The following is a 22,665-nucleotide window of genomic DNA, read 5'->3' as shown; positions in this document are numbered from 1 at the left end:
CTTTATGTTAGTGGAAAGGATTTCTTTGCACTTCAAGCAAAGTGTTATGCAAACCACCATGGCAGGAAGTCAGGAAGCAGACATGATGTGGGGTTTAACTGAGAGCTGGGCCGGGCAGCCGTGCTCAGATGTACTCGTGGATATTTTTCCATTGGATTCGTCTAGAAGCATGTAGAAGTAGAAGAAGACTCAAGGATTTGCCTTTCTCAGAGAAGTTATCAGTTAGAGTTGTTTTGCCTTTGAAGAGATTACTGCTAAATGAACAACGCTCATGTACTCAAGCGCTGTGGTATATAGTGTAGGCACGTGTGTGTGTGTGTGTGTGTGTGTGTGTGTGTGTATCCTCACCACAACCTAATGAAATAATTGCTGTGATCCCACTTTAAAGATGAGGAAAATAAGGTCCTTCTTGCCCAAAATCACAGAGTGAAGAGGTGAAGTATCAGACCTGAACTGCATTTTGACCCCAGAGTTCAAACTTGCTAGCCAGCCTGCAGCCTTCCAGCAAGAGAGAAGTAGAGCAGACTTTGTTTAGGTAAATGACCCTTTTGGAGTTCCCTCTCTGGTTGTGCTAGGAGTTATGTTTAATTTTAAAAACCAAGTGCACTTCAAGTAAAAGATAACACATACCAACCAAGCAAATAATTCTCCCAATGATTTCACTCGCTTTGCTATTTTAAGGATTTTTTTTTCAAGGCTTTAAACAATAATTTGATTGAGTTATAATTTACATAGAATAAAATCCACCCATTTTAAGTACACAATCCAACCATCGCCACAATACAGTTCTAGAATATTTCATCACCCCCCCAAACATCCCTCATGCATGTAAGGGCTTTTTGTTATAGAATTCCTATAGAATTGTTGTAGTATTCTGAGAAAGAGAGGGAGGAGGGCGTGAAAGGAAAGGAAGAAAGAGAAGGTTCAATAATAAAGAGCATTTTCCAGGGACTTGTGGAGCAGAAGAGGCCATCAGCAACATTTTTAAAGAGGAAGAAAAGAAGGGGTTGAGAAGCTGGATGACTTGACTGAGTTGGGGATATACCAAGAGCTGGGTTTTCTGAATCTTAGCCTATTGCTTATGTGATTATCATGATGTGAAGATACTCAGTGATTTCAAACAGCCTTTTTAAATTTTGCTCGTGATTTTGTGGCCCGAAAGGGTTCCACTGGGTGGTTTGCTGTGATCATTGTGGTATCTGCTCAGGATTCTGGCACCAGGGAATCCACTTCCAAGACAGCCTTTTCACTCGCATGTCTGCTTTCTTGGTGCCCCTTGGGCTCCCTTTCCACATGGCGTCTCATCTCCCAGGACCTCTCCCGTGTGGCCTGAGCTTTTCATGGTATGGCTGTTTCAGAATAGTCACACTTCTTACATGGTGTGACTTCTAAGAGAGAAAACAGAGGATGCCAGACTGCCAAAATCTGAGCTTGAAATTGATATAGGGTCACTTCTGCCGTATGCTATTGATCAAAGCATTGACTCAGGAGGGTGGAGAAATGGGCACTACTCCTTGATGAGGATTGGTAAGAGCCACATGGCAGAAGAACACTTGGGTAAGGATGTATTTTGACCACCTCTGGAAAATACAGGAAGTGAGAACAAGACTAGGCAGGGCGATTTCTCTGGGACATTCTGTCATGATCAGACCTGGTTTTTTCTCCTGATTATGCAATAATCGTTGCCTTCTAGTATAAAATTCGGACTCTTTAGTTAATCCTGAAAGCCCCCAATACTTGCCCACATGAATTCTATTATCTAGCAACAATAAAAGCCTCACTCTCCCAAACACAGCAACTCCTTTGTGTATCTTTCTTCCTGTCTGTCCTTCCCATGTCTCCCCAAGTCCTCAGCTCTCTTTCCACCTCACCACCTCTTCTTACTCACCTGTCAAACTCAGCTCAAGCAAAGCACTTGTTCTGGAAGCCTTGCCTGATGACCGCAGCAGAAACAAGTTCTCCATTCACCAAGCGCCCTGTTCACGTTTTGCTATGAGTATGCACCATACTGCATTGTGATTTGTAGAGTTTCGTGTTTCTTTTTGTTTTCCTACTCGGGCTGTGATCTCATGAGAACAGAAATGTTTCCACACACTAGTGACTTCTATAGGGTCTGGCATGTACCAGGTTTTCAGTAAGTGCACAGTGAATGAATACATTTATGTGTATCAGATACTTAAAGGGATAAGAATTCCATGTGTGCTTTTATATGGGTGGGGTGATGGTGTCATCCCACGGTGTGACTTCTCTAACCAAGAAATGAAGTGAAGCTCAGGTCTGTGTAATTGCAGTCATTGCACACATTCAACACTCATCTTGATGGGCTGTGTCCTTCCTGTTACTGACTCAGTCACTTTCTGGTCTTATCACCATTGGTTCAGTCTCCAGAAGCCTAATTAAGGATGTAAAGCAAGATTTAGAGGCATTCATACACAATTATCCTAAGATATATTAAATGTCATTTTTTTGTTTAAGGTATATTAATATATTTTACCAAATTGTCTCTGATGAAAAGCTAATGTGGACATATATTTAAAAAAAATTTTTATTTTAAAGATGTGGGGTACAGTTCAGGGTTAAGCATACAAATGGTCACTGTACAGGTAAAGTTTGGGACTCACTTTGGTCTCCACGTCACTTGGTTTGAGACCATGTACCCTTATTGATGAAGTGTGCCCCCTCCTATCCCCTGGCAGTTTCCCACTGCTGCCAATCTCTTTCTTATAGTATTATGATAATTGTTCAGGGTCCACTTATGAGTGAGAACATGTTGTACTCAGTTCTTTGTTTCTGTGATAGATCGTTGAGTATTACAGACTCTAAACCCATCCAAGTTGCTATGGAGTTTATAATTTTGTCCTTTATGGTTACATAATATTCTATCGTGTATATGTACCAATTTTTTTTAATCCAATCCGTGGGCAGCACGGTTGGCTCCATGATTTTGCTATCATGAATTGTATTGCAATAAACGTGTGCACAGGCCTCTTTTTTATAGAATGATTTGAGTTCCTCCAGGTATAATCCCAGAAGGGGGATTGCTAGGTCATATGGGAGGTTGACTTTTAGATCTTTTAGGAATCACCACACTATTTTCCACAGAAGTTGTACTAGTTTAAACTCCCACCAACAGTGTAGAAGTGTTCCCTTTTCCCTACATCCTCTTCTGCATCTGTTGTGTTTAACTTGATAATGGCCATCCTGACTGGAGTTAGATGGTATCTCCGTATGGTCTTGATTTGCATTTCTTTGATGATTAGTGAGGCTGAGCGTTTTTCCATGTATCTGTTGGCTGCTCATATGTCTTCTTTTGAGACACGTTTGTTCATATCTTTTGCATACTTTCTTTTGCACACTTTTTAATAGGGCTGCTTTTTTCTTTTCTTCTTGACATATTTAAGTTACTTGTAGATCCTAGATGTTAGGCCTTTAGATATACAGTTGGCAAATATTTTTTTCCATCTATGGACTGTCTCCCCACTCTCTTGGTGGTTTCTTTGGCTTTGCAGAAGCTTGACAGTTTGATGAGGTCCCACTTGCCTATCTTATTTCTTATGGCATGGGCACTTGGGGTTTTGATCAGGAATTGGTTGCCAGTTCCAATTTCCATAAGGGTGTCTCTTGCATTTTCTAAGGTTCTTGCAGTTTGAGGTTTTACGTTTAGGTTTTTGATCCATTGAGGGTTGGTTGTTTTGTATGGCGATGAGCAAGAGTTTTGTTTTAATCTTCTGCATGTGATCAACCAGTTTTCCTAGCATCGTTTACTGAATAGATTCTCCTCTCCCCAGTGGTTGTTGGTGGTGGAGGCTTTGTCAAAGATGATTTGGTTGAGAAATTGAGGTCTTGCGTCCAGAATCTCTATCCTGTTCCATTGGTCTGTATGCCGGTTCTTGTACCAATACCAAGCTGTTTTGATTATTGTAACCTTATAATAAAGTGTATAGTCTGGAAGTGTGATATCTCCCACTTTGTTTCTTTTGCTAAAGATTGTTTTGGCTATTTGTTGTCATTCATGATTCCATATGAATTTCTGTATTGTTGTTTCCAGGTCTGAGAAGAATGCTGCTGGTAATTTAATGGGTATTGCGTTAAATCTGTAGATTGCCTTGGGTAGTATAGACATCTTAACAATTTTAATTCTTCCAATTTATGACATGGGACATTTTTCCATGTCAAATGTCATTTTATAGAGAAGAACATTGAGGCCCTTATGAGAAAAATGACTTGCTTGGTAGAATTCATTCACAGCTCTTGGATTGTCCCGGCACTGTATGCTTTCTCCCCATAGCCAAGAGAAAGCCATGTTGTAAAAGATTCTGCATAAATTCCATGTAAGGGATGCTCTACTTCAGGCTCTGGTCCCTAATCACCAAGGGTGCTGTTCTGACCACCTGGAGAACATACGGTGTTTGGCCCACATGAACTGAAGTATTTCAAGTGGGAAGTAGTTCCTTTCCATTAAAATCTTGCTCCAAAAGCAAGTTTAAAGACAGCAATAGCCTGCTGAGAATTTTAATAAGCTCCTTTAGCAAAGGTAGCTTTCAAATCCTTGTGGAGAGAAGAAATAAATCTAGTTATGACCACCTACTAATTAGTTAAATGGAGTTCCCCTGGGGAGCCCGTATGCAAACATAATTAATACTGAATATTGAAAGCAGTAATGAAATAAAAATGCATTATATGCAGACACACACCTTTAATTCATGTGGGACAAAATCTAGTTACCAAGACTAACTATATTAGACAGTTGATACTTAGGGGACAATTTCCTTGATTTGAAATAATGGATAGCACCTGCTTTTGTTATGAGCAACAATTAAAACAGAGAAGGGAAAGGCAGCATGAGCTCTTGAAAACTGAAGAGCTAAAATGTATTTTTATTTCAACTTTGGAGTGTTAAATATGGGTTAGTAAGCCTTTGATGAGTATGAAATCTGTAACAAAGCGATTAAGCAAGAGTTAGTGTTGCAAGATGAGATACGGATGTTTCTGAAAGAATTAAAGAAAGCAAATGGAGGAATAAATATGCTTTTTTCTAGAGTGAGTTCTGGAATCTTTGGTTTTCCTTATATGGACTCAGTACCCTGTAGTTGCTAACTTAATGCTTCTTGTTAGGTAGTTAACACAGTTGATGCTGCCGTTAATATTGTTATTCCAAGGATTCTTCTCAGTTAGACGTAAACTTCCAACTAAGCATCCTTATTCCTTCTAAGAATACTGAATATTGAAAGCAGTAATGAAATAAAAATGCAGATGACTATCTACTTCCTTTCTGTGAATCCAGAGACAGTCACATAAGAGAGTCTACAGGATTCAGTCTCTTATTTCCAGAGGCTTGGTGTTTGGATAAAGGGCTGCTTCGGCTGGAGGGTTTTTTCTAGGTGGGCACTTCTTTGGAAGGCTCATCTCCCTGGGTCCCTGTCACATTCAGCATCTCTCCCTATTCTAGGCCTCTGGACCCTGCTGGTCTCGATTCTTACTTGATAACCCGTCCTTCATTTTGTATTAATTTATCCCTCAAGGGAGTTGAATTTTGGAAATTTCCAGACTATCTGATCACTCTGACCTGGTCCAGTATTCTTGGTTCCTTTGCTGTTCCCTATGGCCTTGGGCCAGTTTCACCTTTTCCAGATTAATCCAGGACTTTATTCCCCTGGCCCTCACCTATTCCTATTGTCCACTCCAGTTAAACCCAATAGTCATGAGGAAGGCTGGGAAGAATCTCCTTACCAGAGCAAAGTCTTCTAAGAGGCCAGCTTCTGCCAGGGACTTCCTTTTTGGGGAAAGAAAATTCCCTTCCTACTTTGTCTTCCTGGGACACAGGCTCATGGTCCTGGCCGCTTATCCCAGGATCCCCCAACATAACCCTCTCCTCAAGGTGCATAGTTTCTTCTCCCTGGGCTGCAAACCACATTGAGAATACTGCAGTATTCCTGGGAGATGGCTCGTCTGACCTCCTGGGATTTCCATGTTTCTGGAAGAAACATTTTCATTGACATTCTAAGTTCTGTACAGTAACACAAAATTCTCACAACATTCCTTGCTATACAGGGGGAGCTGCCCATTCATCTCTCTGCTTTTCTATTGGTTGCATAATCTAGTTCCAGGCATTTTAACTAAACAAAGTGACCATCTATGGTCAAGGCACCATCCCTCAAAGAATATGCCTTACCAACAGCTGAGGAAGTGGGAGCAAAAATCGATTCACACAGGAAAGTCAGTCAAGAGGGTTTCTTGTGGAAATTCTAATTCCTGTAAAAATTGCAATCAACAATCTTCTTTTCTCATGAATTAATATTAGATTGGTTTACATCAACTGATTGATGATCACTCAGAATGAATGGTGTTTTTTTAAAAAAAATGTGAACAAAAAAACTTCTGTCTTTCTGATATCATGTTGCTTCTATTTTGACTTTCAAAGTTTTAATGGGAGTGAATGGTTAGCTGAACAATAGTGAGTCTTCTAATTCACAACTATAGTTTATTTAGGTCTTTAAAAATTTTATTTAGCAATGATTTGTAGATTATCTTTTAAAAATGTAGACTTAAGCCATTTATGATTTTTGGGTTTTTGTGTATTAATGTTTTTATAATTTTATTTTCAAACTTTTTGCAGCTGGTATTTAAATGCAATTGATATTTGTTTACTAACCTTGTATTTTGAAGCTCTGCTGAATTGATCCACTAATTTTGTTAGGTTTTCTTGTAGATTCCCTAGAATTTCTACACAGATAATCATGCGATCTACAGAGACATTTTATACTTATTCCTTTACAATCTTTTATCTATTTCTCTGTTTTATTCTTTGCCTCATTGCATCAACTTGGACATTAAGCTCAATACTGAATAGAAGTCATAAGGTTAAATATTTTTGCCTATTTTCTGACCCGAGAAAAGAAAACATGCCTCCCTCCCTACAGTTAAGTATGATTCTAGCTGTGTTTTGTAGATGCCCTTTACAGATTAAGAAGTATTCTTTCTTTTCCTAGTTTTCATCATGAATGGGGCTATGCCAAATGATGTTGCCACATCTGTTGAGAGGATATTTTTCTTTTTAGTTTGTTAATATGGTCATTTACATTGACTGATATTTGAATGTTATGTTGACCTTACATTCCTAGAATGAACCCTACTCACACATACTCCATTGTTCTTTTTGTATATTGCTGGATTCAATTTGCTAATATTTTGTAGACTATTTTTTAAAACCCTTGTTTATAAAGAATATTGGTTTGAGGTTCATCATTTCTTGTAAATTTTTTAGATCAAGTTTTGCTAACAGAGTTGTGCTGGCCTCAGAAAAATGAGTTGGGAAATATCTGTCCTCTTATTTTCAGACAGAGAATTATGTAAGATTGATACAATTTTTTTCTTTAGATGTCTGATAACATCTGGTGAAACCATCTGGTTCTAAAAATGTTTGTTATCGTGTTTGTGGAAGGCTTTTAATTACAACTTTGGTTTATTTTACATAGAGTTATTAATACATTCCATTTCTTCTTGAGTCAGTTTTGGTAAATTCAGGAAGAACTTAACTATTTCATCTATGTGATTGAATTAATTGGCATAAAGTTATTATAGTCACTTTTTCATCTTTAGAATCAGTCACTATATCATTTCTTTCATTTAATCAATTGTTACTGATTTTCCAAAGAAGTGATTTTATGTTTTTAAATTATTTTTTCTAGGTTGTTTATATTTTATCTTTCTCAGGCAAAATAATTTCTTTTGTCTGATTTTTTCCAAAAATCTGAGCCTTGATAAGTTTATGAAGATGCTTTCGCAGCAGAAAAGACTCATCCCAAACCATGAAATCGCTTTTAATATGCAGCCTATAAATACAGTTCTACAAAGAATGGGCATATAATTAACTGAATGTTGTATCTATGTGTCAACTTGATTACACATTGAGATGTTTTCTGCCAGCATTTCAAATCCCAACTTCAGTGGTGCAATTTAAACACCATCTAAGGATGACTGAATATAAGTTTTAGCTAAATTTGTTTTTCTGAGGACACTTCTTAAGAGCAGGTGTTCTCTCCTGTGACACTAGTGAGTAATCCCACCTGTCATAGTGCACAGAGTAAATCATCATACTACAAATCTATTAACTTATGATTCATATCTGGCCTGCCTTGTAAAAACAAAGATGAAACAGTACCTCAGACTGAATGATTTAAGGCACTCTGAACAGACCTACTCTCTCTCAGATTTCAGACTAGTTCCCTTCAAGCATGTGTTATTTCTAGGGAAGAAATTGGGTTCTAAATTGAGTAGGAGCATTAACTCTTTCAGACAACGGAATAACAGAACCATCTTCTAAATAACTTCCTAGAGACCGGACAAAGTATATGTTTTTCTCAAGTTCTTATCTTGCTGCCTGGAAGGGATTTGTACAGTAAGAAATTCTGAGTCTTATGACATTTCTTCAAAGAAAATTCCTAGCTTTTTCTTCCATCTTTTCTTCTCTGAAGGCAACAATAAACTTGCATTAATTAGTCAGATTTTACTGGTAAATCACAATATTTGCCACAGCCTCACAGCAGTCTGTAGTCATTATTGGAGTGCTTATCTGATTTCTGGTGAAGAATGTCCTACTAACATGGTTCCCCATATGAAAGGAGAACCAGTACTGGACCACATACCTTGTCTGAAATTTTGTAGAACCGGTGGGCTTTATTGGCACATTTTTTGAGTAGTTAGGTATAAAGAGGATATAAAATAATTTCCAATGTGAATTATTTAATTCCATTCAAAATTTCCTTAAAATTAAAGAGATTGTCTTCTTCAGGTGAATATTAATTTAATAAACTGCAGCTTTCAGATTCAATATGATGCCATTTAGAAAAATATATGACAGATTTTGGAACTCAGTGTAATTTTTTTTTTTTTTGCATATGTTGCCTTTTTTCCCCATCCCTACAACACAAGATAGGTATGATTGTGCTCAAGTTGTTCTTCCTTTCAGATGCCAGACATGTCAGTTTTTCCCCCAGCTATGTTGGTGTTTTTTTTTCCAGATGTGTCAGTTTTAATAAGCAGAGTGAAGGAGTTAGAGCAGACAGAGAGATATAGAAGAGTCAGAGAGTGTAACCTTTTAGAAAGAACTGAGGCTTTGGGGACAGAGTTCTGAGCTCAAATTCTCCCTTCTTGACTAACTGGTGATTTGACCAGAGCCAGGATGTTATCCTGTGGACAATGATGGAAAGATAGAGAGATGATGTGAATTTGGCAATTGGATGTGTGAACAGATGTCACAGATTCATTTATTTCTAACATTTCCTGGGTGTGTTCAGCTGTGCGATGAATGAGAGGTGGGATGAGACTCAGTTTCTACCTTCAGAAAGCCTGCAGTCCATGGACAACAGAAGGTTCGTGTCTATCTGAGATACAAGTGAGAAGCAAAGAAGAAGCCAGCACTAACCAGAAGTTTAAATAATGGATTGTGGGGGTTCAGAAAGAGGGCTCCTGTTTAGGAGAGGAAGGGCATAAAAGGATGGCTTTTTAGATGATATGGCATTGGAGCCAGGTATGGATGGATGGATGAGATGTATCATCAGCGAGAAAAAGAAGAGCATTGCATGCTGAGGAAGGAGTATACTCAAAGGCATCGACGATCTGAAATAAACTGTACATGGCATTTGGGAGAATAAAAAGAAATCAGATGAAGCTGAACTGAGTGGTGTCTCTCCCTCCCTCCATTTTTCCCTTCCTTACCTTCCTCCCTCCCTTCCTTCCTTCTTTCCTTCCCCATTCCTCCTCTTTCTTTCTCTTAATCTCCATCCCTTTAAGAAATCTCTCTGCAACAACTGTGTGCCAGACACTGAGGATGTGTGCTGAGCCAAACATTTAGCCTGTGTGATAAAGCTTAGAGGGAAGCTCCCTTTTGTTAGAATTGTAGACCAAGGCACGGCATTGAGGAACAGGGAATGACTTGGTGCCGCAAGTTCAGCTAGAAAGCTCTTTCTGAAGGCAATAGAAGACAGTCTCAGAACTTAAATTAGGGCATTTTAGAAAGAATTGAGGCTTTGGAGACAGAGGTGAGGACTCACAGAGAATTGCTTTCATCAGAAGAATTGTTGTGGTATCACAGGGACCGAGATGTATGTGATTAATTGTTATTAGAGCTCAGTAGGATTATAATGTGATCTAGTATAAGTGTGAAGAGCATTAACCTAGGAGCCAGACTGGTTTTGTATCTTAGCTCTGATCCTGACTAGATGTGTAACCTTGGGCAAGTTGTTTAACCTCTCTCTGCCTCAGTTTACTTATCTGTGAAATGGGGATAATAGTAGTAAATCTCTCATAAAGTTGTTGTGAGAATTAAATGAGTTAATGCATATAAGCTCTTAGAAGAATGCCTGGCATGTATTGGTCTTATACAAATACAGACTATTGCTATGAAATTAACTTCTTCTAGTGAGCTAAATGTGGGTGAACTTTCAAAAGAGGAGCCGGTTGCTTCCCTTTTTTGCTGAGAACAACAGGTACAATAATTTGTTTGTTGTGTGAATGGATTTTCAGGAACATAAATAAGTCACACATATTGTGGAAAGAAATTAAACAATACCAGTTATTCAGAGCCAACCTGGCTATTGTTACTTTATTTTCCTTTCCAAATGTAGGAAGAAAGTTAAATGAAACTCTCTCTCTCTCTCTCTCTCTCTCTCTCTCTCTGTCTCTGTCTCTCATCTATATATCTCTTTGGAGGAGAAAAGTGTGTTTAGTGGCTGAAAATTTTTGCTCAAGTTTCAAAAAAACCTTACAAAGTTAGATCCAGGCCTTGGATTCCATCGGGGTAGAGAAAGAAACCCTGAGAGACTCATTTTCCACTTTTATTGTCCAAACTAATGGCCCATTAACACAGGTCCTTGAGGCTGAGCCCACTAGGTAATGTGCACCTTCCAAGGCCAAAGGCACTGGGTGAGTGTTTTCTACTGGTGGAAAGCAGAATTATTTTTCCTATGGAAAGAATGAGAATAATCCCCCCTTTTGCATGTGGTGGTAGAAATAAGAAAGGGCAGTACATAGTGGGCAAGGAAATTACCACGATGATATCAGTGTTCAAAAGGAAATTCCTATGTTCATCTTTGAATGTCATAATTTTGGTTTCTATAATGGTTTCTTCTCATTAGCTATACAGTAAAATGGTGTTCATTTTAGGGTCCATCTGTACATTAAAAGCATCTATTTACTTTTAAATATGTTTGCATATTTGCACTATTAGTGGAGTGATATAAAACCAAAAAATTTCAGGGAGCTTTCCATAGGTTTTGTAAAATTTGTCCTTCTTTAAAAATAAGCTTCAAAAATTCCAAGTTACTATATTTACAACAAAAAAAATTTCTATGATGAAAGTGAATAATTAAGCTTTTCAGCATACTGTAATTAGGGGCTGTTCTTTTATTTTCTAGCTTCCTGACATAATTTTAAACACATTCACTGAAAACTGCCAGGACTTTGAATTTTAGGCCATTTTATCTTTGTTGTCTCCAAAGTGAGTGTGCAGTCAATGTTACTAGCTCCTGGTGAGTTTCTCCTTTCACTCATTTACTACCCCGTCAAGGAGCAAGTACACTTTGTCAGAAGCAAAACAGGAAATATAAGAGACTGAGATATTGGAGTAAGTTTGGCTACTTGAGTCCTGTGTCCCAGGACACACCATAGCCACTGCATCCAGCCGTCACTACTGCCCTCACAAATTCAAGCATCCAGTAGAGCCTAACCACACTATGGCTATAGCCACCATGTTGTTACTGAACTATTATGCAATCAGGCCTGGGTCAATTCAGTAGTAGGTCTAGCCAAAGCTACATGTAATTAATTATACAATATTGAGTTGTTCAAATTTAACACTACTACAATTGTTTCATAAGAATTATTGGCAAAAGGAAAATTGATATCAGTTAAGACCATTCTTAGTGAATTCTTCTCACTCGCCTTTGATTTCCCAAAGCTTGGTGAAAATCAACACACACACACACACACACACACACACACACACACACACACACACCTTGGATGCTTTTGCCTCATGATGCCCATACTTAAAAGTATGCCTTGTTTTTATCTATCTGGTGTGATGAATAAACTGATAAAGAGTAAGAGCTAAGATTATGCATATAGACATGGGAATATCTGTGCAGCACAGACGAAGCTGTAGGTAGTTGTCTTTATTGCTTACCAAATTTTAATGGGCATCAAAAGTAAAGAACAAGTGACTTGACACTTCACATTTGTTTGGTGACACAAAATTTAAAACGGTTAAAAATTCAGATACCTGGCATTTTGGAGTGAATGTGCTTAAAATTATGTCGGGAAACTAGGCAAAAAGAAAAAAACTTCAAAAGTGTGCTTGAAATACACAGCACTGATTCATTTGTAATGGCAAAATAGCATCAACTAGTTTAGTTATTATTTCTTCAGAGTTGTCAATGCAAGAATCATTTTTCAATAAATGAATCTTTATATTGAAATGAGTAGAAATATCTTTTTTGCAGTATTTCACCAAACTTTATTTTTTGTTTGGTTCTGTTTTTTAAAAGATAAATAAAGTAAATGGCTTTAGTGAATGAAATATTTCAAGTGTATGTTGGTATTTAGTCGTTAACAGATGTAGAATTTAATAGTATCCATGAATATGCCAAGTCAAATGCATATTTAAAGTATTATATGTGCATTATTTATTTATGGTGTGTGTGTGAGAGAGAGAGAGATTGTGAGAGAGAATGAGAGAGAGAGAGGAAAATGTGATAATTTTGCCATTTGGTGATGCATATATTTGGCCTTAAGGTAAGTAAAGGTTTAAGAAAATTTCAGATTCATCCAATGGACACTGATTGCTTAAGTTCAGTTTTAAAAAGGTTATTTCAAACTGTTTAGAAATTCTTTTGATAAACCACATGTTGCAGTAGCCAGAGCTCTTTCATGTAGAGTGAGATTGTGCAGGTTGTTTGGGGTTTGTTTCTTGACGAACCATGATACAATTCTAATTTTGTTTCAGTTTCAACTATGGAAAAGTGGAAACATGACTAATTAATCCTCTCAGATTGATGGCATCCCTGAAGGATTTTTGATCATTTGCACTGTATGATATTTTAAATATTGATAGTTAAGACACCAGATTATTTTTCTCCTTGAAGAGTGTATGCTAAAACAGTTTGTGAGTTTCAAAAATAGTCCATTTGGGTATAAATTCTGAATCTTGACAAAAATGTTTCATGGATTATCCAGGAGGTAATAAAAAGTCTGTACTATCTGAGCATATAAAATGTACCAATAACAGATAATATGCAATTTTATAGTTCCCATATGGTTATGCCAGTGTGTGTTATTTTAAATGACTTTTTCACTGATGTGCTTATATGACTTATTTATTTGTTTTTTACATTCTTCTAAAAAAAAAAAACGAGACAATTCCCTCTTTTTGCTATGGCCAAATGTGTCCAGAGCAAAATAAATTGCCAAATAGAAGAGCCCTCACCATGTATAGTCAGCGTGTATTTAATTTCATGCATGCATGAAAGATAATAATGTGATTTCCAGGTACTAAATATTCCTTAGCCATTCACACTCAGGACTATTATCTGGAGTAAAACTAGATTAAACTTGCAGAATGGTGAATTACTGAAAATAATGAAGTTAAGGCAATTCATTAATCTTTATCTGCTTGTCTATTTTTTTTGTATAGCCTGGATGAAATGGAAAAATTCATTTGGGGGCTAATCAGATTGCAAAGGGTCTAATATCATGAAGAGAGACATGGGGCAAAAAATGTTTCTTTTTTTTTCATTTTTAATGATACACAGCACTTCTTTCTTACATGCCTTTGTTTTTCTTTTAGTGGCAAAGCATTTCTATAACACTGGTTGAGAAAGTTCAGATGATTGCTGTAATCCTAGGATCCCTGTTCTTAATAGCGAGTGTGACTTGGCTTCTCTGGTCAGCCTTCAGCCCCTATGCAGTGTGGCAGAGGAAGGACATCCTTTTTCAAATCTGCTATGGAATGTATGGTTTTATGGATCTAGTGTGCATAGGTAAGACCATGATGTTGAACATTAACGAACTGTCAGTAATCCATTTCTTTCAGCAGTTATGTTTTCACCAGTCGGATCTAATATAGAATGTTATGGTTTGAAGTATCTTGGTTCTCCAGTTAATGAACTATCTGGGGGTCACAATTTGGCTACTTTTTTTTAAAGCATAGCTTCCGTATTCCCAAGTAGCTTGAAAAACAAACAAGCTGAAAAACAAGCTGAAAAACAGGACAATGCCCATTTAAAGTGACGTATTTTGCAACGACAAGGAAGGAGTAGAGGTTGAATAAATTACTTGGGGTGAGTGAGATAAGGACATTCGTTTACTTCTAAGGAATAAGAAAGAGCAAAATGATGTAAATGACACTGTGTATTTGGGGAGCGGACAGACACTTGGACGTCTTATATCATAGTGGTTTCACAGATTCCCCGAGGGCATAAAGGGATCCTTGGAAGGTTAGGGACTTGGGGACAGTTTTCCTTGCTAGCCTGTGTTTCTTTGCCTCACTTAATAAGTGCAGTGGCTTAGAAGAGAAAAAAATATCAAACAGTTAAGCTAAACTAGACCCTACACAGAGGTTACTTCTGTGTTACACTTGACCAATCTGTCATTTCCCTTATACCGTGAGAAAACAGAAGCTGATTCCTGCAGCATCTGTGAGGTATGTGAGAGGTGCCACAGACACCATGATGGCAACCAGTTGGTGGGGCTGAGTAGCTGGAGAGGAGCACCACAGTAGCATATTGGGAGAATTGCCCTGCTGTGATGTGGATTGCAGCTTAGTGCGATGTAAAAATGCTGAAAGAGGAAACTACGATTTAAAGCAGCAGTCCTCAAAGTGTCATCCGTGGACCACTGGTAGCAAGAGCATCTACACCACTCTTTTAGAAATACACATTCTCAGTCTCCACCTCAGACCTACTGAATCAGAAATTTCAGGGCTCGAGCCCAGCCATCTCTGTTTTACAAGCTCTCCAAGGTTCTGATGCATGCTAAAGCTTGGGGACCATGGGTTTCAGGGAATGGGTGCTGATGATCTAATGATTTGGTTTCTAATCCTGACCTTTGCTTGGGCAGGTCAGTTTCTCCTGTTTTCTCACTTGTAAAAGTGTGAAAAATACTCCCTACCACAGAGGTCAAAATAAAAGAAATAATGATTGCAAAATAATTGTTATTAATTAGAAATTGTAAACCAAGTGTATCTGAACACGTTCAAAACACTGAAATAATTTTGAGATCACTTAAACTAGTGCCTTTACCTACCAGAAACCTAATTCAACTAGCAATTTCAATATCTTGTCATTTTTTTTCTAAAAGAGCTCTATAAATGCCTAAAATATGCTCAGCCTTTTTCCTTATTGTTTCTTTCCTTCCTTCTCACTGGTACAAGACTAATAGGATAGAAAATGACCAAATTTGGGGCCAGAAAAAAACATACAGGACAGAAATGTCATAAGAAATATGTAAACTGAGCAGATATTGCCTGAATAATTGAGATAATCATGTATGTGAATAATTTGCATTAAATGTGATAATGCACATGTAAGCATTTGTAAGTTCTAAATCTTTATTCACATATAATCTCCAGTGCATTGCTCTAAACAAAGAGACACAAAATTGTTCTACAAATTGAATCCCTCAAGAAATTCAAAGATAGGGCTTACTCTGTCTTTCAAGACAAACATTATAAAATGTGGTGTTTCATTGACATTGAAAGGGGAGATGCAAAAATAAAAGCACCATTAGGCTCCCAACTGAACCTGGAGGGAAAAAAAAAAGTCCAGTTGGTTTTCGTGATATCATAATATCACTATAAAATACAATGCATTTCCTGGCTAGGAAATCTTTTTTTTTTTTAATTTTACAACTTACATTTAGTGCTGAGTTATTATATCTTAAATTTTGATTGCTAATGACAGTATGTTAATCAAGACTATAACAATTCCAGTTCCAAGAGCACAGACATAGGGACTAATCATCTTTCAGTGTTATGAAAATTTTGAGTGTCTCTTTCAAAATTTGAGCATTTTCCCATTTTATAAAGTCAAATTTCTTAGAAACAAAAACAGTTGCCATTTTTCTGGAGACACTTTGGAAAGTTAATTTTTTGCCTGAGATTTAAATATTGGCAGTACTTTTCATTGTCTTTGGCTCATCAAATCTCATCATTCGGTGTTCTTTTTGTATATTTTGAATATTAAAGAATTCGAATTGAACATTGTTTATTTCAGTTGGCAATTTCACTAGTCTGTTTGACCTAATGAAGACCTTAATTATTTCCCCAAGAAATTGGAAAACAATTATGGTAAAAAAAAAATACACAAAATACAGCCAACTGGACTATAGCCAACAATAGCTCCTGCTAACATTTCAAATTAATTCAAATGTCTACAAATTAAATGTAGACGTGACAAAGAGTACACTGACTATGCCTTAAATATTCCTAACTGGAAGATGTAGAGCCAGAGTTAGAGTGAAACACAGGCTTACAATTTTAAGTTCAATTTGCTCAGCTCAGTTTAGTAAATTTTTTTTTTAACTGAGGCCTTTTTATGTGTCAGAAACAGTGCTAGGTTCTGGGAATACAAATAAGAGTCCATCACTCTCCTGCCCCCAAGGAGTGTGTGGCCTTGTGGGGAGGTCCGGCAGGTAAGTAAGTGATTAGTATACTGTGAGATGGGCACAGTTATGGAAGTGTTCACAAGAAATGGCGGTTGGGCAACACGGGCAGAGGTGAACTCTGCGGTGCTGTGTGTATGGAAGGGGAGGTTTCAGGCAGTGATAGGAAGTGGTAGCCAAGCAGATGAACAGATGAATAGATAACTTGGCAAATGGAGAGCTGGCCCCCATCTCGACATTGGAGCTTGTGAGATTGGCTTCCCATTCAGAGGACATTAAAATGGTTGGAGACATTCCCTCATTCCTTCTGTCCAAGCTTTTCAAACTCGATTATAGCTAAATGAGAAGGAACAGATTGGTAGCTTCATAAGTGTTCTTTGGAAAATATAATTCTGAAAATCCATAGATTATTCCAGAATCCAAAATGTTGTCATTCAGCCAGTGTTCATAATGCGTAGCAAGAGTTGGATTGTTCAGTAAGATTTGCAGAACATTTATGTTGGGGAAATTTATTTACTTATTCCTAGACACAGTAAATTTTCTTGTGGTTTTCATTCATTATTAATTAATACATTTTCTTCTTTCCAAAGATTTGGTATTTTTCTTGCTATTAATATTTTGAATTCTCCAAAAGGACTAGGCACTGTTATAGTTGAACTATCTAGATCAGGGTTGTTCAAAGGAATGCAGTAATATTTAACCTTGAATTGTACCTCACATCTTTAAAATAAAAAAAATTAAAAGTAAAAAAAAAATGTGTTCTCTATCTGCATCATCCATTTCCACTGACACTAGCTAAATCTGGCTATTGAGCATTTGAAATGTGGCCAGTGAGAATGAGAAAATAGACTTTAAAGTTAATTGTGTTTAAATTAACTTAAATTTAATTTGAATGACCACATGTGGCTAGTGACTATTACATTAGACCATGCATATTCTAGATAATGGAATGGTAAGTGTGTTAGAGCTTGATTAACAAGTTTCACCTTGTTTGTGTAAGTGGGCTAGATTTTCTAAACAATAAAGAAATTCTATTCCAAGAGAGGTGAATAAAGTGAAAATGATTTCAAGAAGATTAAGAGAAGGGTGTTAAAGTGAGAGGGTGGTTGCCAAGAGTTAAACAGAGGGCCATTAATGGGAGATGTGTTGGACAGATGACTCTTCTTGCTACTGAAGTTTTTAGAAGACTTCTGTGGGTCAAGTGTGAATTTAATGTTCAATGTGTATTTATTATAAAATTCATATCTGCTTTAAGGAATTTGAAGTATGAAGAAATATCGCTTTACGTTATATTTGGGAAGCTCTTTTAAATGTTTAAATAGATAGCATGATTATACACCAGAAAAAACTAGTATAAAGGATTTCAATCACTAAGATGGTGTAGCCGGTGGCAGTAATTTAGGGAGAAGTATTAGGCAAAGCAGGCTGTGTTGGCTCCCTCCTGAGAAGGTTTGCACAGTGGGCAAAGGAAGATAAATAAACAGACCCAGAAATGAAGACCAAATGTGTGGTGGGAGGCTTTGGGCAGAGGATTTGGCTCTTCCTTCTAGACTGCACACACTGAAAAAATAAAGGACCATCACCTCCTTTGGTCACATGATTCAAAGGAAGCTTGTGCCATGACAGAAATTGGTTAAATAATGACTAGAAGTTTAGGGGACCAGAAGAAAGCCATGTGAGGGAAGACAGGGGTCATTTGATTAACTTGCATCTAAAAAGCAAGAATGGTTACCATGTAATTTTAGTGTCCGGTTGAACCAGATGAGGTGAATTCAATCTCTTGTTAATAGAAGCAACATACTGAGACCCTATTCCAGCAAGTGGTGTTTCTGCTATAGAGATACCAGCACTTGACCTAATCTAGTCAGCACTGAGAGTTCATGGCAAATCCAAGTCTGGAAATGTTTTGATCTTTCCTGAAATACTATGGGAAGGAATTGATATGGCTACAACATTTCAAAACATGGATTGCTTTTGTTCTTTTAAACATGTTCATAATTGTCCACATAATACTCATGCATATATATAAAAAATACATGTTCGTAATTGTGAAATCCATAAAATTTTTAAAAAAGACCACATCACTCACATTCCCCATTCTGCTATGCTCTTTCCTTTGCAGAAATATCTCCTAGACATTTTGATTCTTATATTCCAGGTCTGTTTTTCTTTTTTGAGTCAGGGTCTCACTCTGTCATGAAGGCTGGAATGTAGTAGCGCTAGCAAAGCTCACCGCAGCCTCCATCTCCCAGGCTCAGGCGGTCCTTCTGCCTCAGCCTCCCAAGTAGCTGGGACTACAAGCACATGCCACTATGCCCAGCTAATGTTTGCATTTTCTGTAGAGATGAGCTCTTGCTATGTTGCCCAGGCTGATCTTGAACTTCTGGGCTCAAGTTGTCCTCCCACCTTGGCCCCTCAGAGTGCTGAGATTACAAGCAAAAACCATCATGCTCAGCTTAGATCTTTTCATTAGGTTTACACGGGCACTTATGTATTTTATTTTTCAAATAGATGAGATCATACTCTACGTGATATTGAGAAAATACTTCTTTATTTCAAAATATTATCTGGAGATCTTTCCCTGTTAAAACAGATGTACAACAATTTATCTAACTTTTATTCTGTTGATGGACATTTAGGTTACCATTCAGGGCAATGGGTGACCTGACATTTGTGACAGTGGGTGGCCACCGCCACATTGAAGATATTTCCTCTGTGGGAAGTAGAGATCATAGTTGCCTGCCACCAACATCCCTCATCCCCCACACCTCAAGGCTACACGGAACAGTTACATCCCATTCCAAGATGTCAGAAATTTCAATCAAAGGACTGTCATCCCAAGACATTGGGTGCCCACTCCCCGGTCTTTCATCACTTCCCACGACTCCCACTCAAATCATCAGCACCACTGCCAAGTCTGCAGTCTGAGCTCATGAGTCACTTAAGAAAACCGGGCAGCCAGGCTCGGTGGCTCAGCCTGTAATCCCGCTCTTTGGGAGGCTGAGGTGAGTGAATTGCCTGAGCCTGCAGGTTCGAGACCAGCCCGGGCAACTTGGTGAGACCTCATCTCTACAATAAATCAAAAAATCAGCCGGGCATGGTAGCGCGCGCCTGTAATTCCAGCTACTTTGAAGACTGAGGCAGAAGGATCACCGGAGCCCCCGCAGGTCAAGGCCGCAGTGGCCGGTAGCGGCCACTGCACTCCAGTCTGGGTGACAGAGTGAGACGCCAACTTAAAAAAAAAAAAGAAAGAAAGAAAACCGGGCTTTGGGAGTCAACAGGTCAGCATTCAGTCACGGAGTGAGGTTGCAGAATGCTGCTTGAGAGCTATGGCTGACACTCTGGGCTACAGTGGTTGGCTGGTTGTAGGAGGTGTTGTTGGCTGCATCTATCTCAGTCCGAGTTTCTCGGGAATCAGTCAACTGGATGTGTCTGCATGAATCATAAGGCACGTGAAAACACAAGCTCAACTTACACACGGTTTGGCATGGTAACCAAGAAAGTGAATTAGCCCAGTATTTCCTTTTGGAAGCTTCAGATCACTGTAACTTTCCCTCTAGACACAGAAGTATATGAGCCACCTCTGCTCTAAGAAACGCTTCTGTGTCTTGATCTGCAATTTCACCCATGTCCCTCCAATGTCGCAATCTGGCTGCTCAGAAGCACTTTGTGTAGCTGCTTCTGCAGGGACGGCAGGAACATCCACCTACTCTTGCCCTTGCTCCTCTGGGTTTCCCACCAAACTTCATCCCAGGTGGGGCCCTGGCTGTGAGGCTGGCCATGCTGGCAGGTCTGTCACCCATGCAGCCATGACCGGTGCAGATTTGCACGCTCTTCTAGCTCATTAGGGACCTTTCAAAAAAACAGAATAATTAATTTATTTTAAAGATGTGGGGTACAATTCAGGGTTAGGTATACAAATGGTCATTGGACAGGTCAAGTTTGGGCCTGACTTTGGTCCCCATTTTACCTGGTTTGGGATCAGGTACCCTTAGTGATGAAGTATGCTCCCCCGCCCTCCCCTCGCAGTGTCCCACTGCTGCCAATCCCTTTCTTATAGTATTATGATCATTGGAACCGTTTCTTAAATAGAGTCAAATCTCATTACAAGCGCAGGTCTTTATTTTCTGGTTTCAGAATATCTTAGCATGGTTCATATCCCCAGAAAATGCCTCAGCTTCATTCTAATTCAAGGTGGTGTGACTGAAATACAAGTGGGAGTTCATCCTCTTACTTCCCTCTGCCTCCTTCACACCTTGAACACATCCCAGGCAGGTCCCTGGAAGTCAAACAGAGACCATTTTGGAATTCAAAATTGTCAGGGGAAAAACAAACCTTTACCTTTTCTATGTTTTGAGAAGCAGACCATTATTATTTCTATTCTCCGGAGGTACAAATTACAGGCGTTTCTGTGCCTTAATCATGCTGATGTTTGCCAATTTCTCTAAAGATTATTATCATAGTTGGTTATTAATGATATTGCTGCCTTTAAAACCCTGGGAAATAAACTTGTTGTTTTTTGCTACTTGCCCTTCAGTGCTATCCATGGACTGGTCTCTCAAAACTAATTAACCCTTTGGGCCTCCTCATGAGGAGAAAAACCCTCAACCCAACATCTTCCTCTTATTTGACTTTGTGATGTTCAAATTCTTTTGGAGAAACATTAACATAATTAGCAGAGCAGCAGACCAAATATGTTGTTGGAGACTTCCAAATTCCATTTCCTCCATTGAAAATAGTGTGATGCTTTCAACCAGTGCAGTCTAGACGAGGCAGTGTTAATTACCTATCGAGCTAACATTCACGGTGTATGTACCGTGTGCCATGTCTGGAGCTCAGGACAGAGGTACAAACAGAACAAGTCTTGGCAAATTTTGGCCCAAAGGCCAAACCTACCCTACGGCCTGTTTTTGTACAGCCCAGGATCTAAGAATGGTTTTTACATTTTTAGACAGTTGAAAAAAAAAACATAAAAAGAGGATATTATTCCTAATGTGAAAATCATAGCAAATGTATACTTCGGTACCCATAGATGAAGTTGTACTGGGACACAGCTGTACCCATTACCCATTCATTTATGTACCACCGATGAGAAGTTGCAGCAGAGGCTGTAAGGTTACCACAGCCTGAAATAATTACTATCTGGCCCTTTACAAAAAGCCGTGGAATATAACAAACTCCCTGCTCTCTACCTGCTGGAGGGAGAAAGGGAAATAGGCAATTAAAATACAACCTGAAAAGTGTCTGGGGAGAAACATGTGAGAACTCATGGGGAGAGCTTAATCACACTTAGGGTCAATAAAATCTATGGGGAGGAAGAAAATCTTGAGCTAAGTTTTAAAGAAGAGTAGGAATTAGGAAGAAGCAACGAGAGAGACAACTGCCTAGACTTATCAACACATATAATCATGTCATACTTTCATATGGAATCCTGTGTGAGGAGAACAAAAGATGCTTGCTGATGAGTAGCAGTGAGGAAAGGGGCCTATGGGTGGAGCTTGGGAGAGAGACTTAACTGAAGGATCCCTGGGTATGACTGGTTAGCTTGACATTAAAGAAAGTTCTTTGATAACGTGGAAGCCTGAAGGGGTGGGATGGGAGGGTTAGGGTTAGAGAAGGTGAGAACTGTTATGATAAACCAGGTCAGCATTATGACTGGTGAGAAGCTGCTAGAATTAAAAGAGATTAACCACAAGGTTGGTGGCCAATTGGATGGAGGGAAGGAGGAAGTGGTGAGAGGGGGATAAGAGTGAAGGGCTGTCAGGTAAGATGCATGGAGGCTGATTGGTAGATGGACCATCAACCACTGAAACACTGGATATCAGAAAAGGGAGAAGGGAAAGGAAGATCGTAAGTTCTTTTTGAACATTTTCTTTTTGTAGAATTTCTGGGAAATCCAAGTGGAAATAGTCAGTAAGCAACTGGGTTTATGGGTCTGGCACTCAAGGTAGAAGTTGGAGCCAGAGGTTCTATCTGGTAGTTGAGTAGAGGAAATGCTTTGGGTGACAT

At 38.5% G+C, this 22,665-nt stretch overlaps 1 protein-coding gene across 1 annotated transcript in view; it reads left to right on the top strand.

Moving 5' to 3' along the window:
• MARCH11 (membrane associated ring-CH-type finger 11) overlaps positions 1-22,665 on the top strand; it is a 115,668-nt gene that overhangs the window by 81,276 nt on the left and 11,727 nt on the right. Inside the window, exon 3 of the mRNA XM_008061327.1 lies at positions 13,844-14,036. Within this exon, the coding sequence (XP_008059518.1) occupies positions 13,844-14,036 (193 nt within the window). The remainder of the gene's footprint in view (positions 1-13,843; positions 14,037-22,665) is intronic.

Source organism: Carlito syrichta, unplaced genomic scaffold (genome assembly GCF_000164805.1).
Source record: "Carlito syrichta isolate Samal-C Ts95f unplaced genomic scaffold, Tarsius_syrichta-2.0.1 Scaffold305204, whole genome shotgun sequence".
Lineage (NCBI taxonomy): Eukaryota > Metazoa > Chordata > Mammalia > Primates > Tarsiidae > Carlito > Carlito syrichta.
This window is presented reverse-complemented; position numbering and strand designations above follow the sequence as displayed.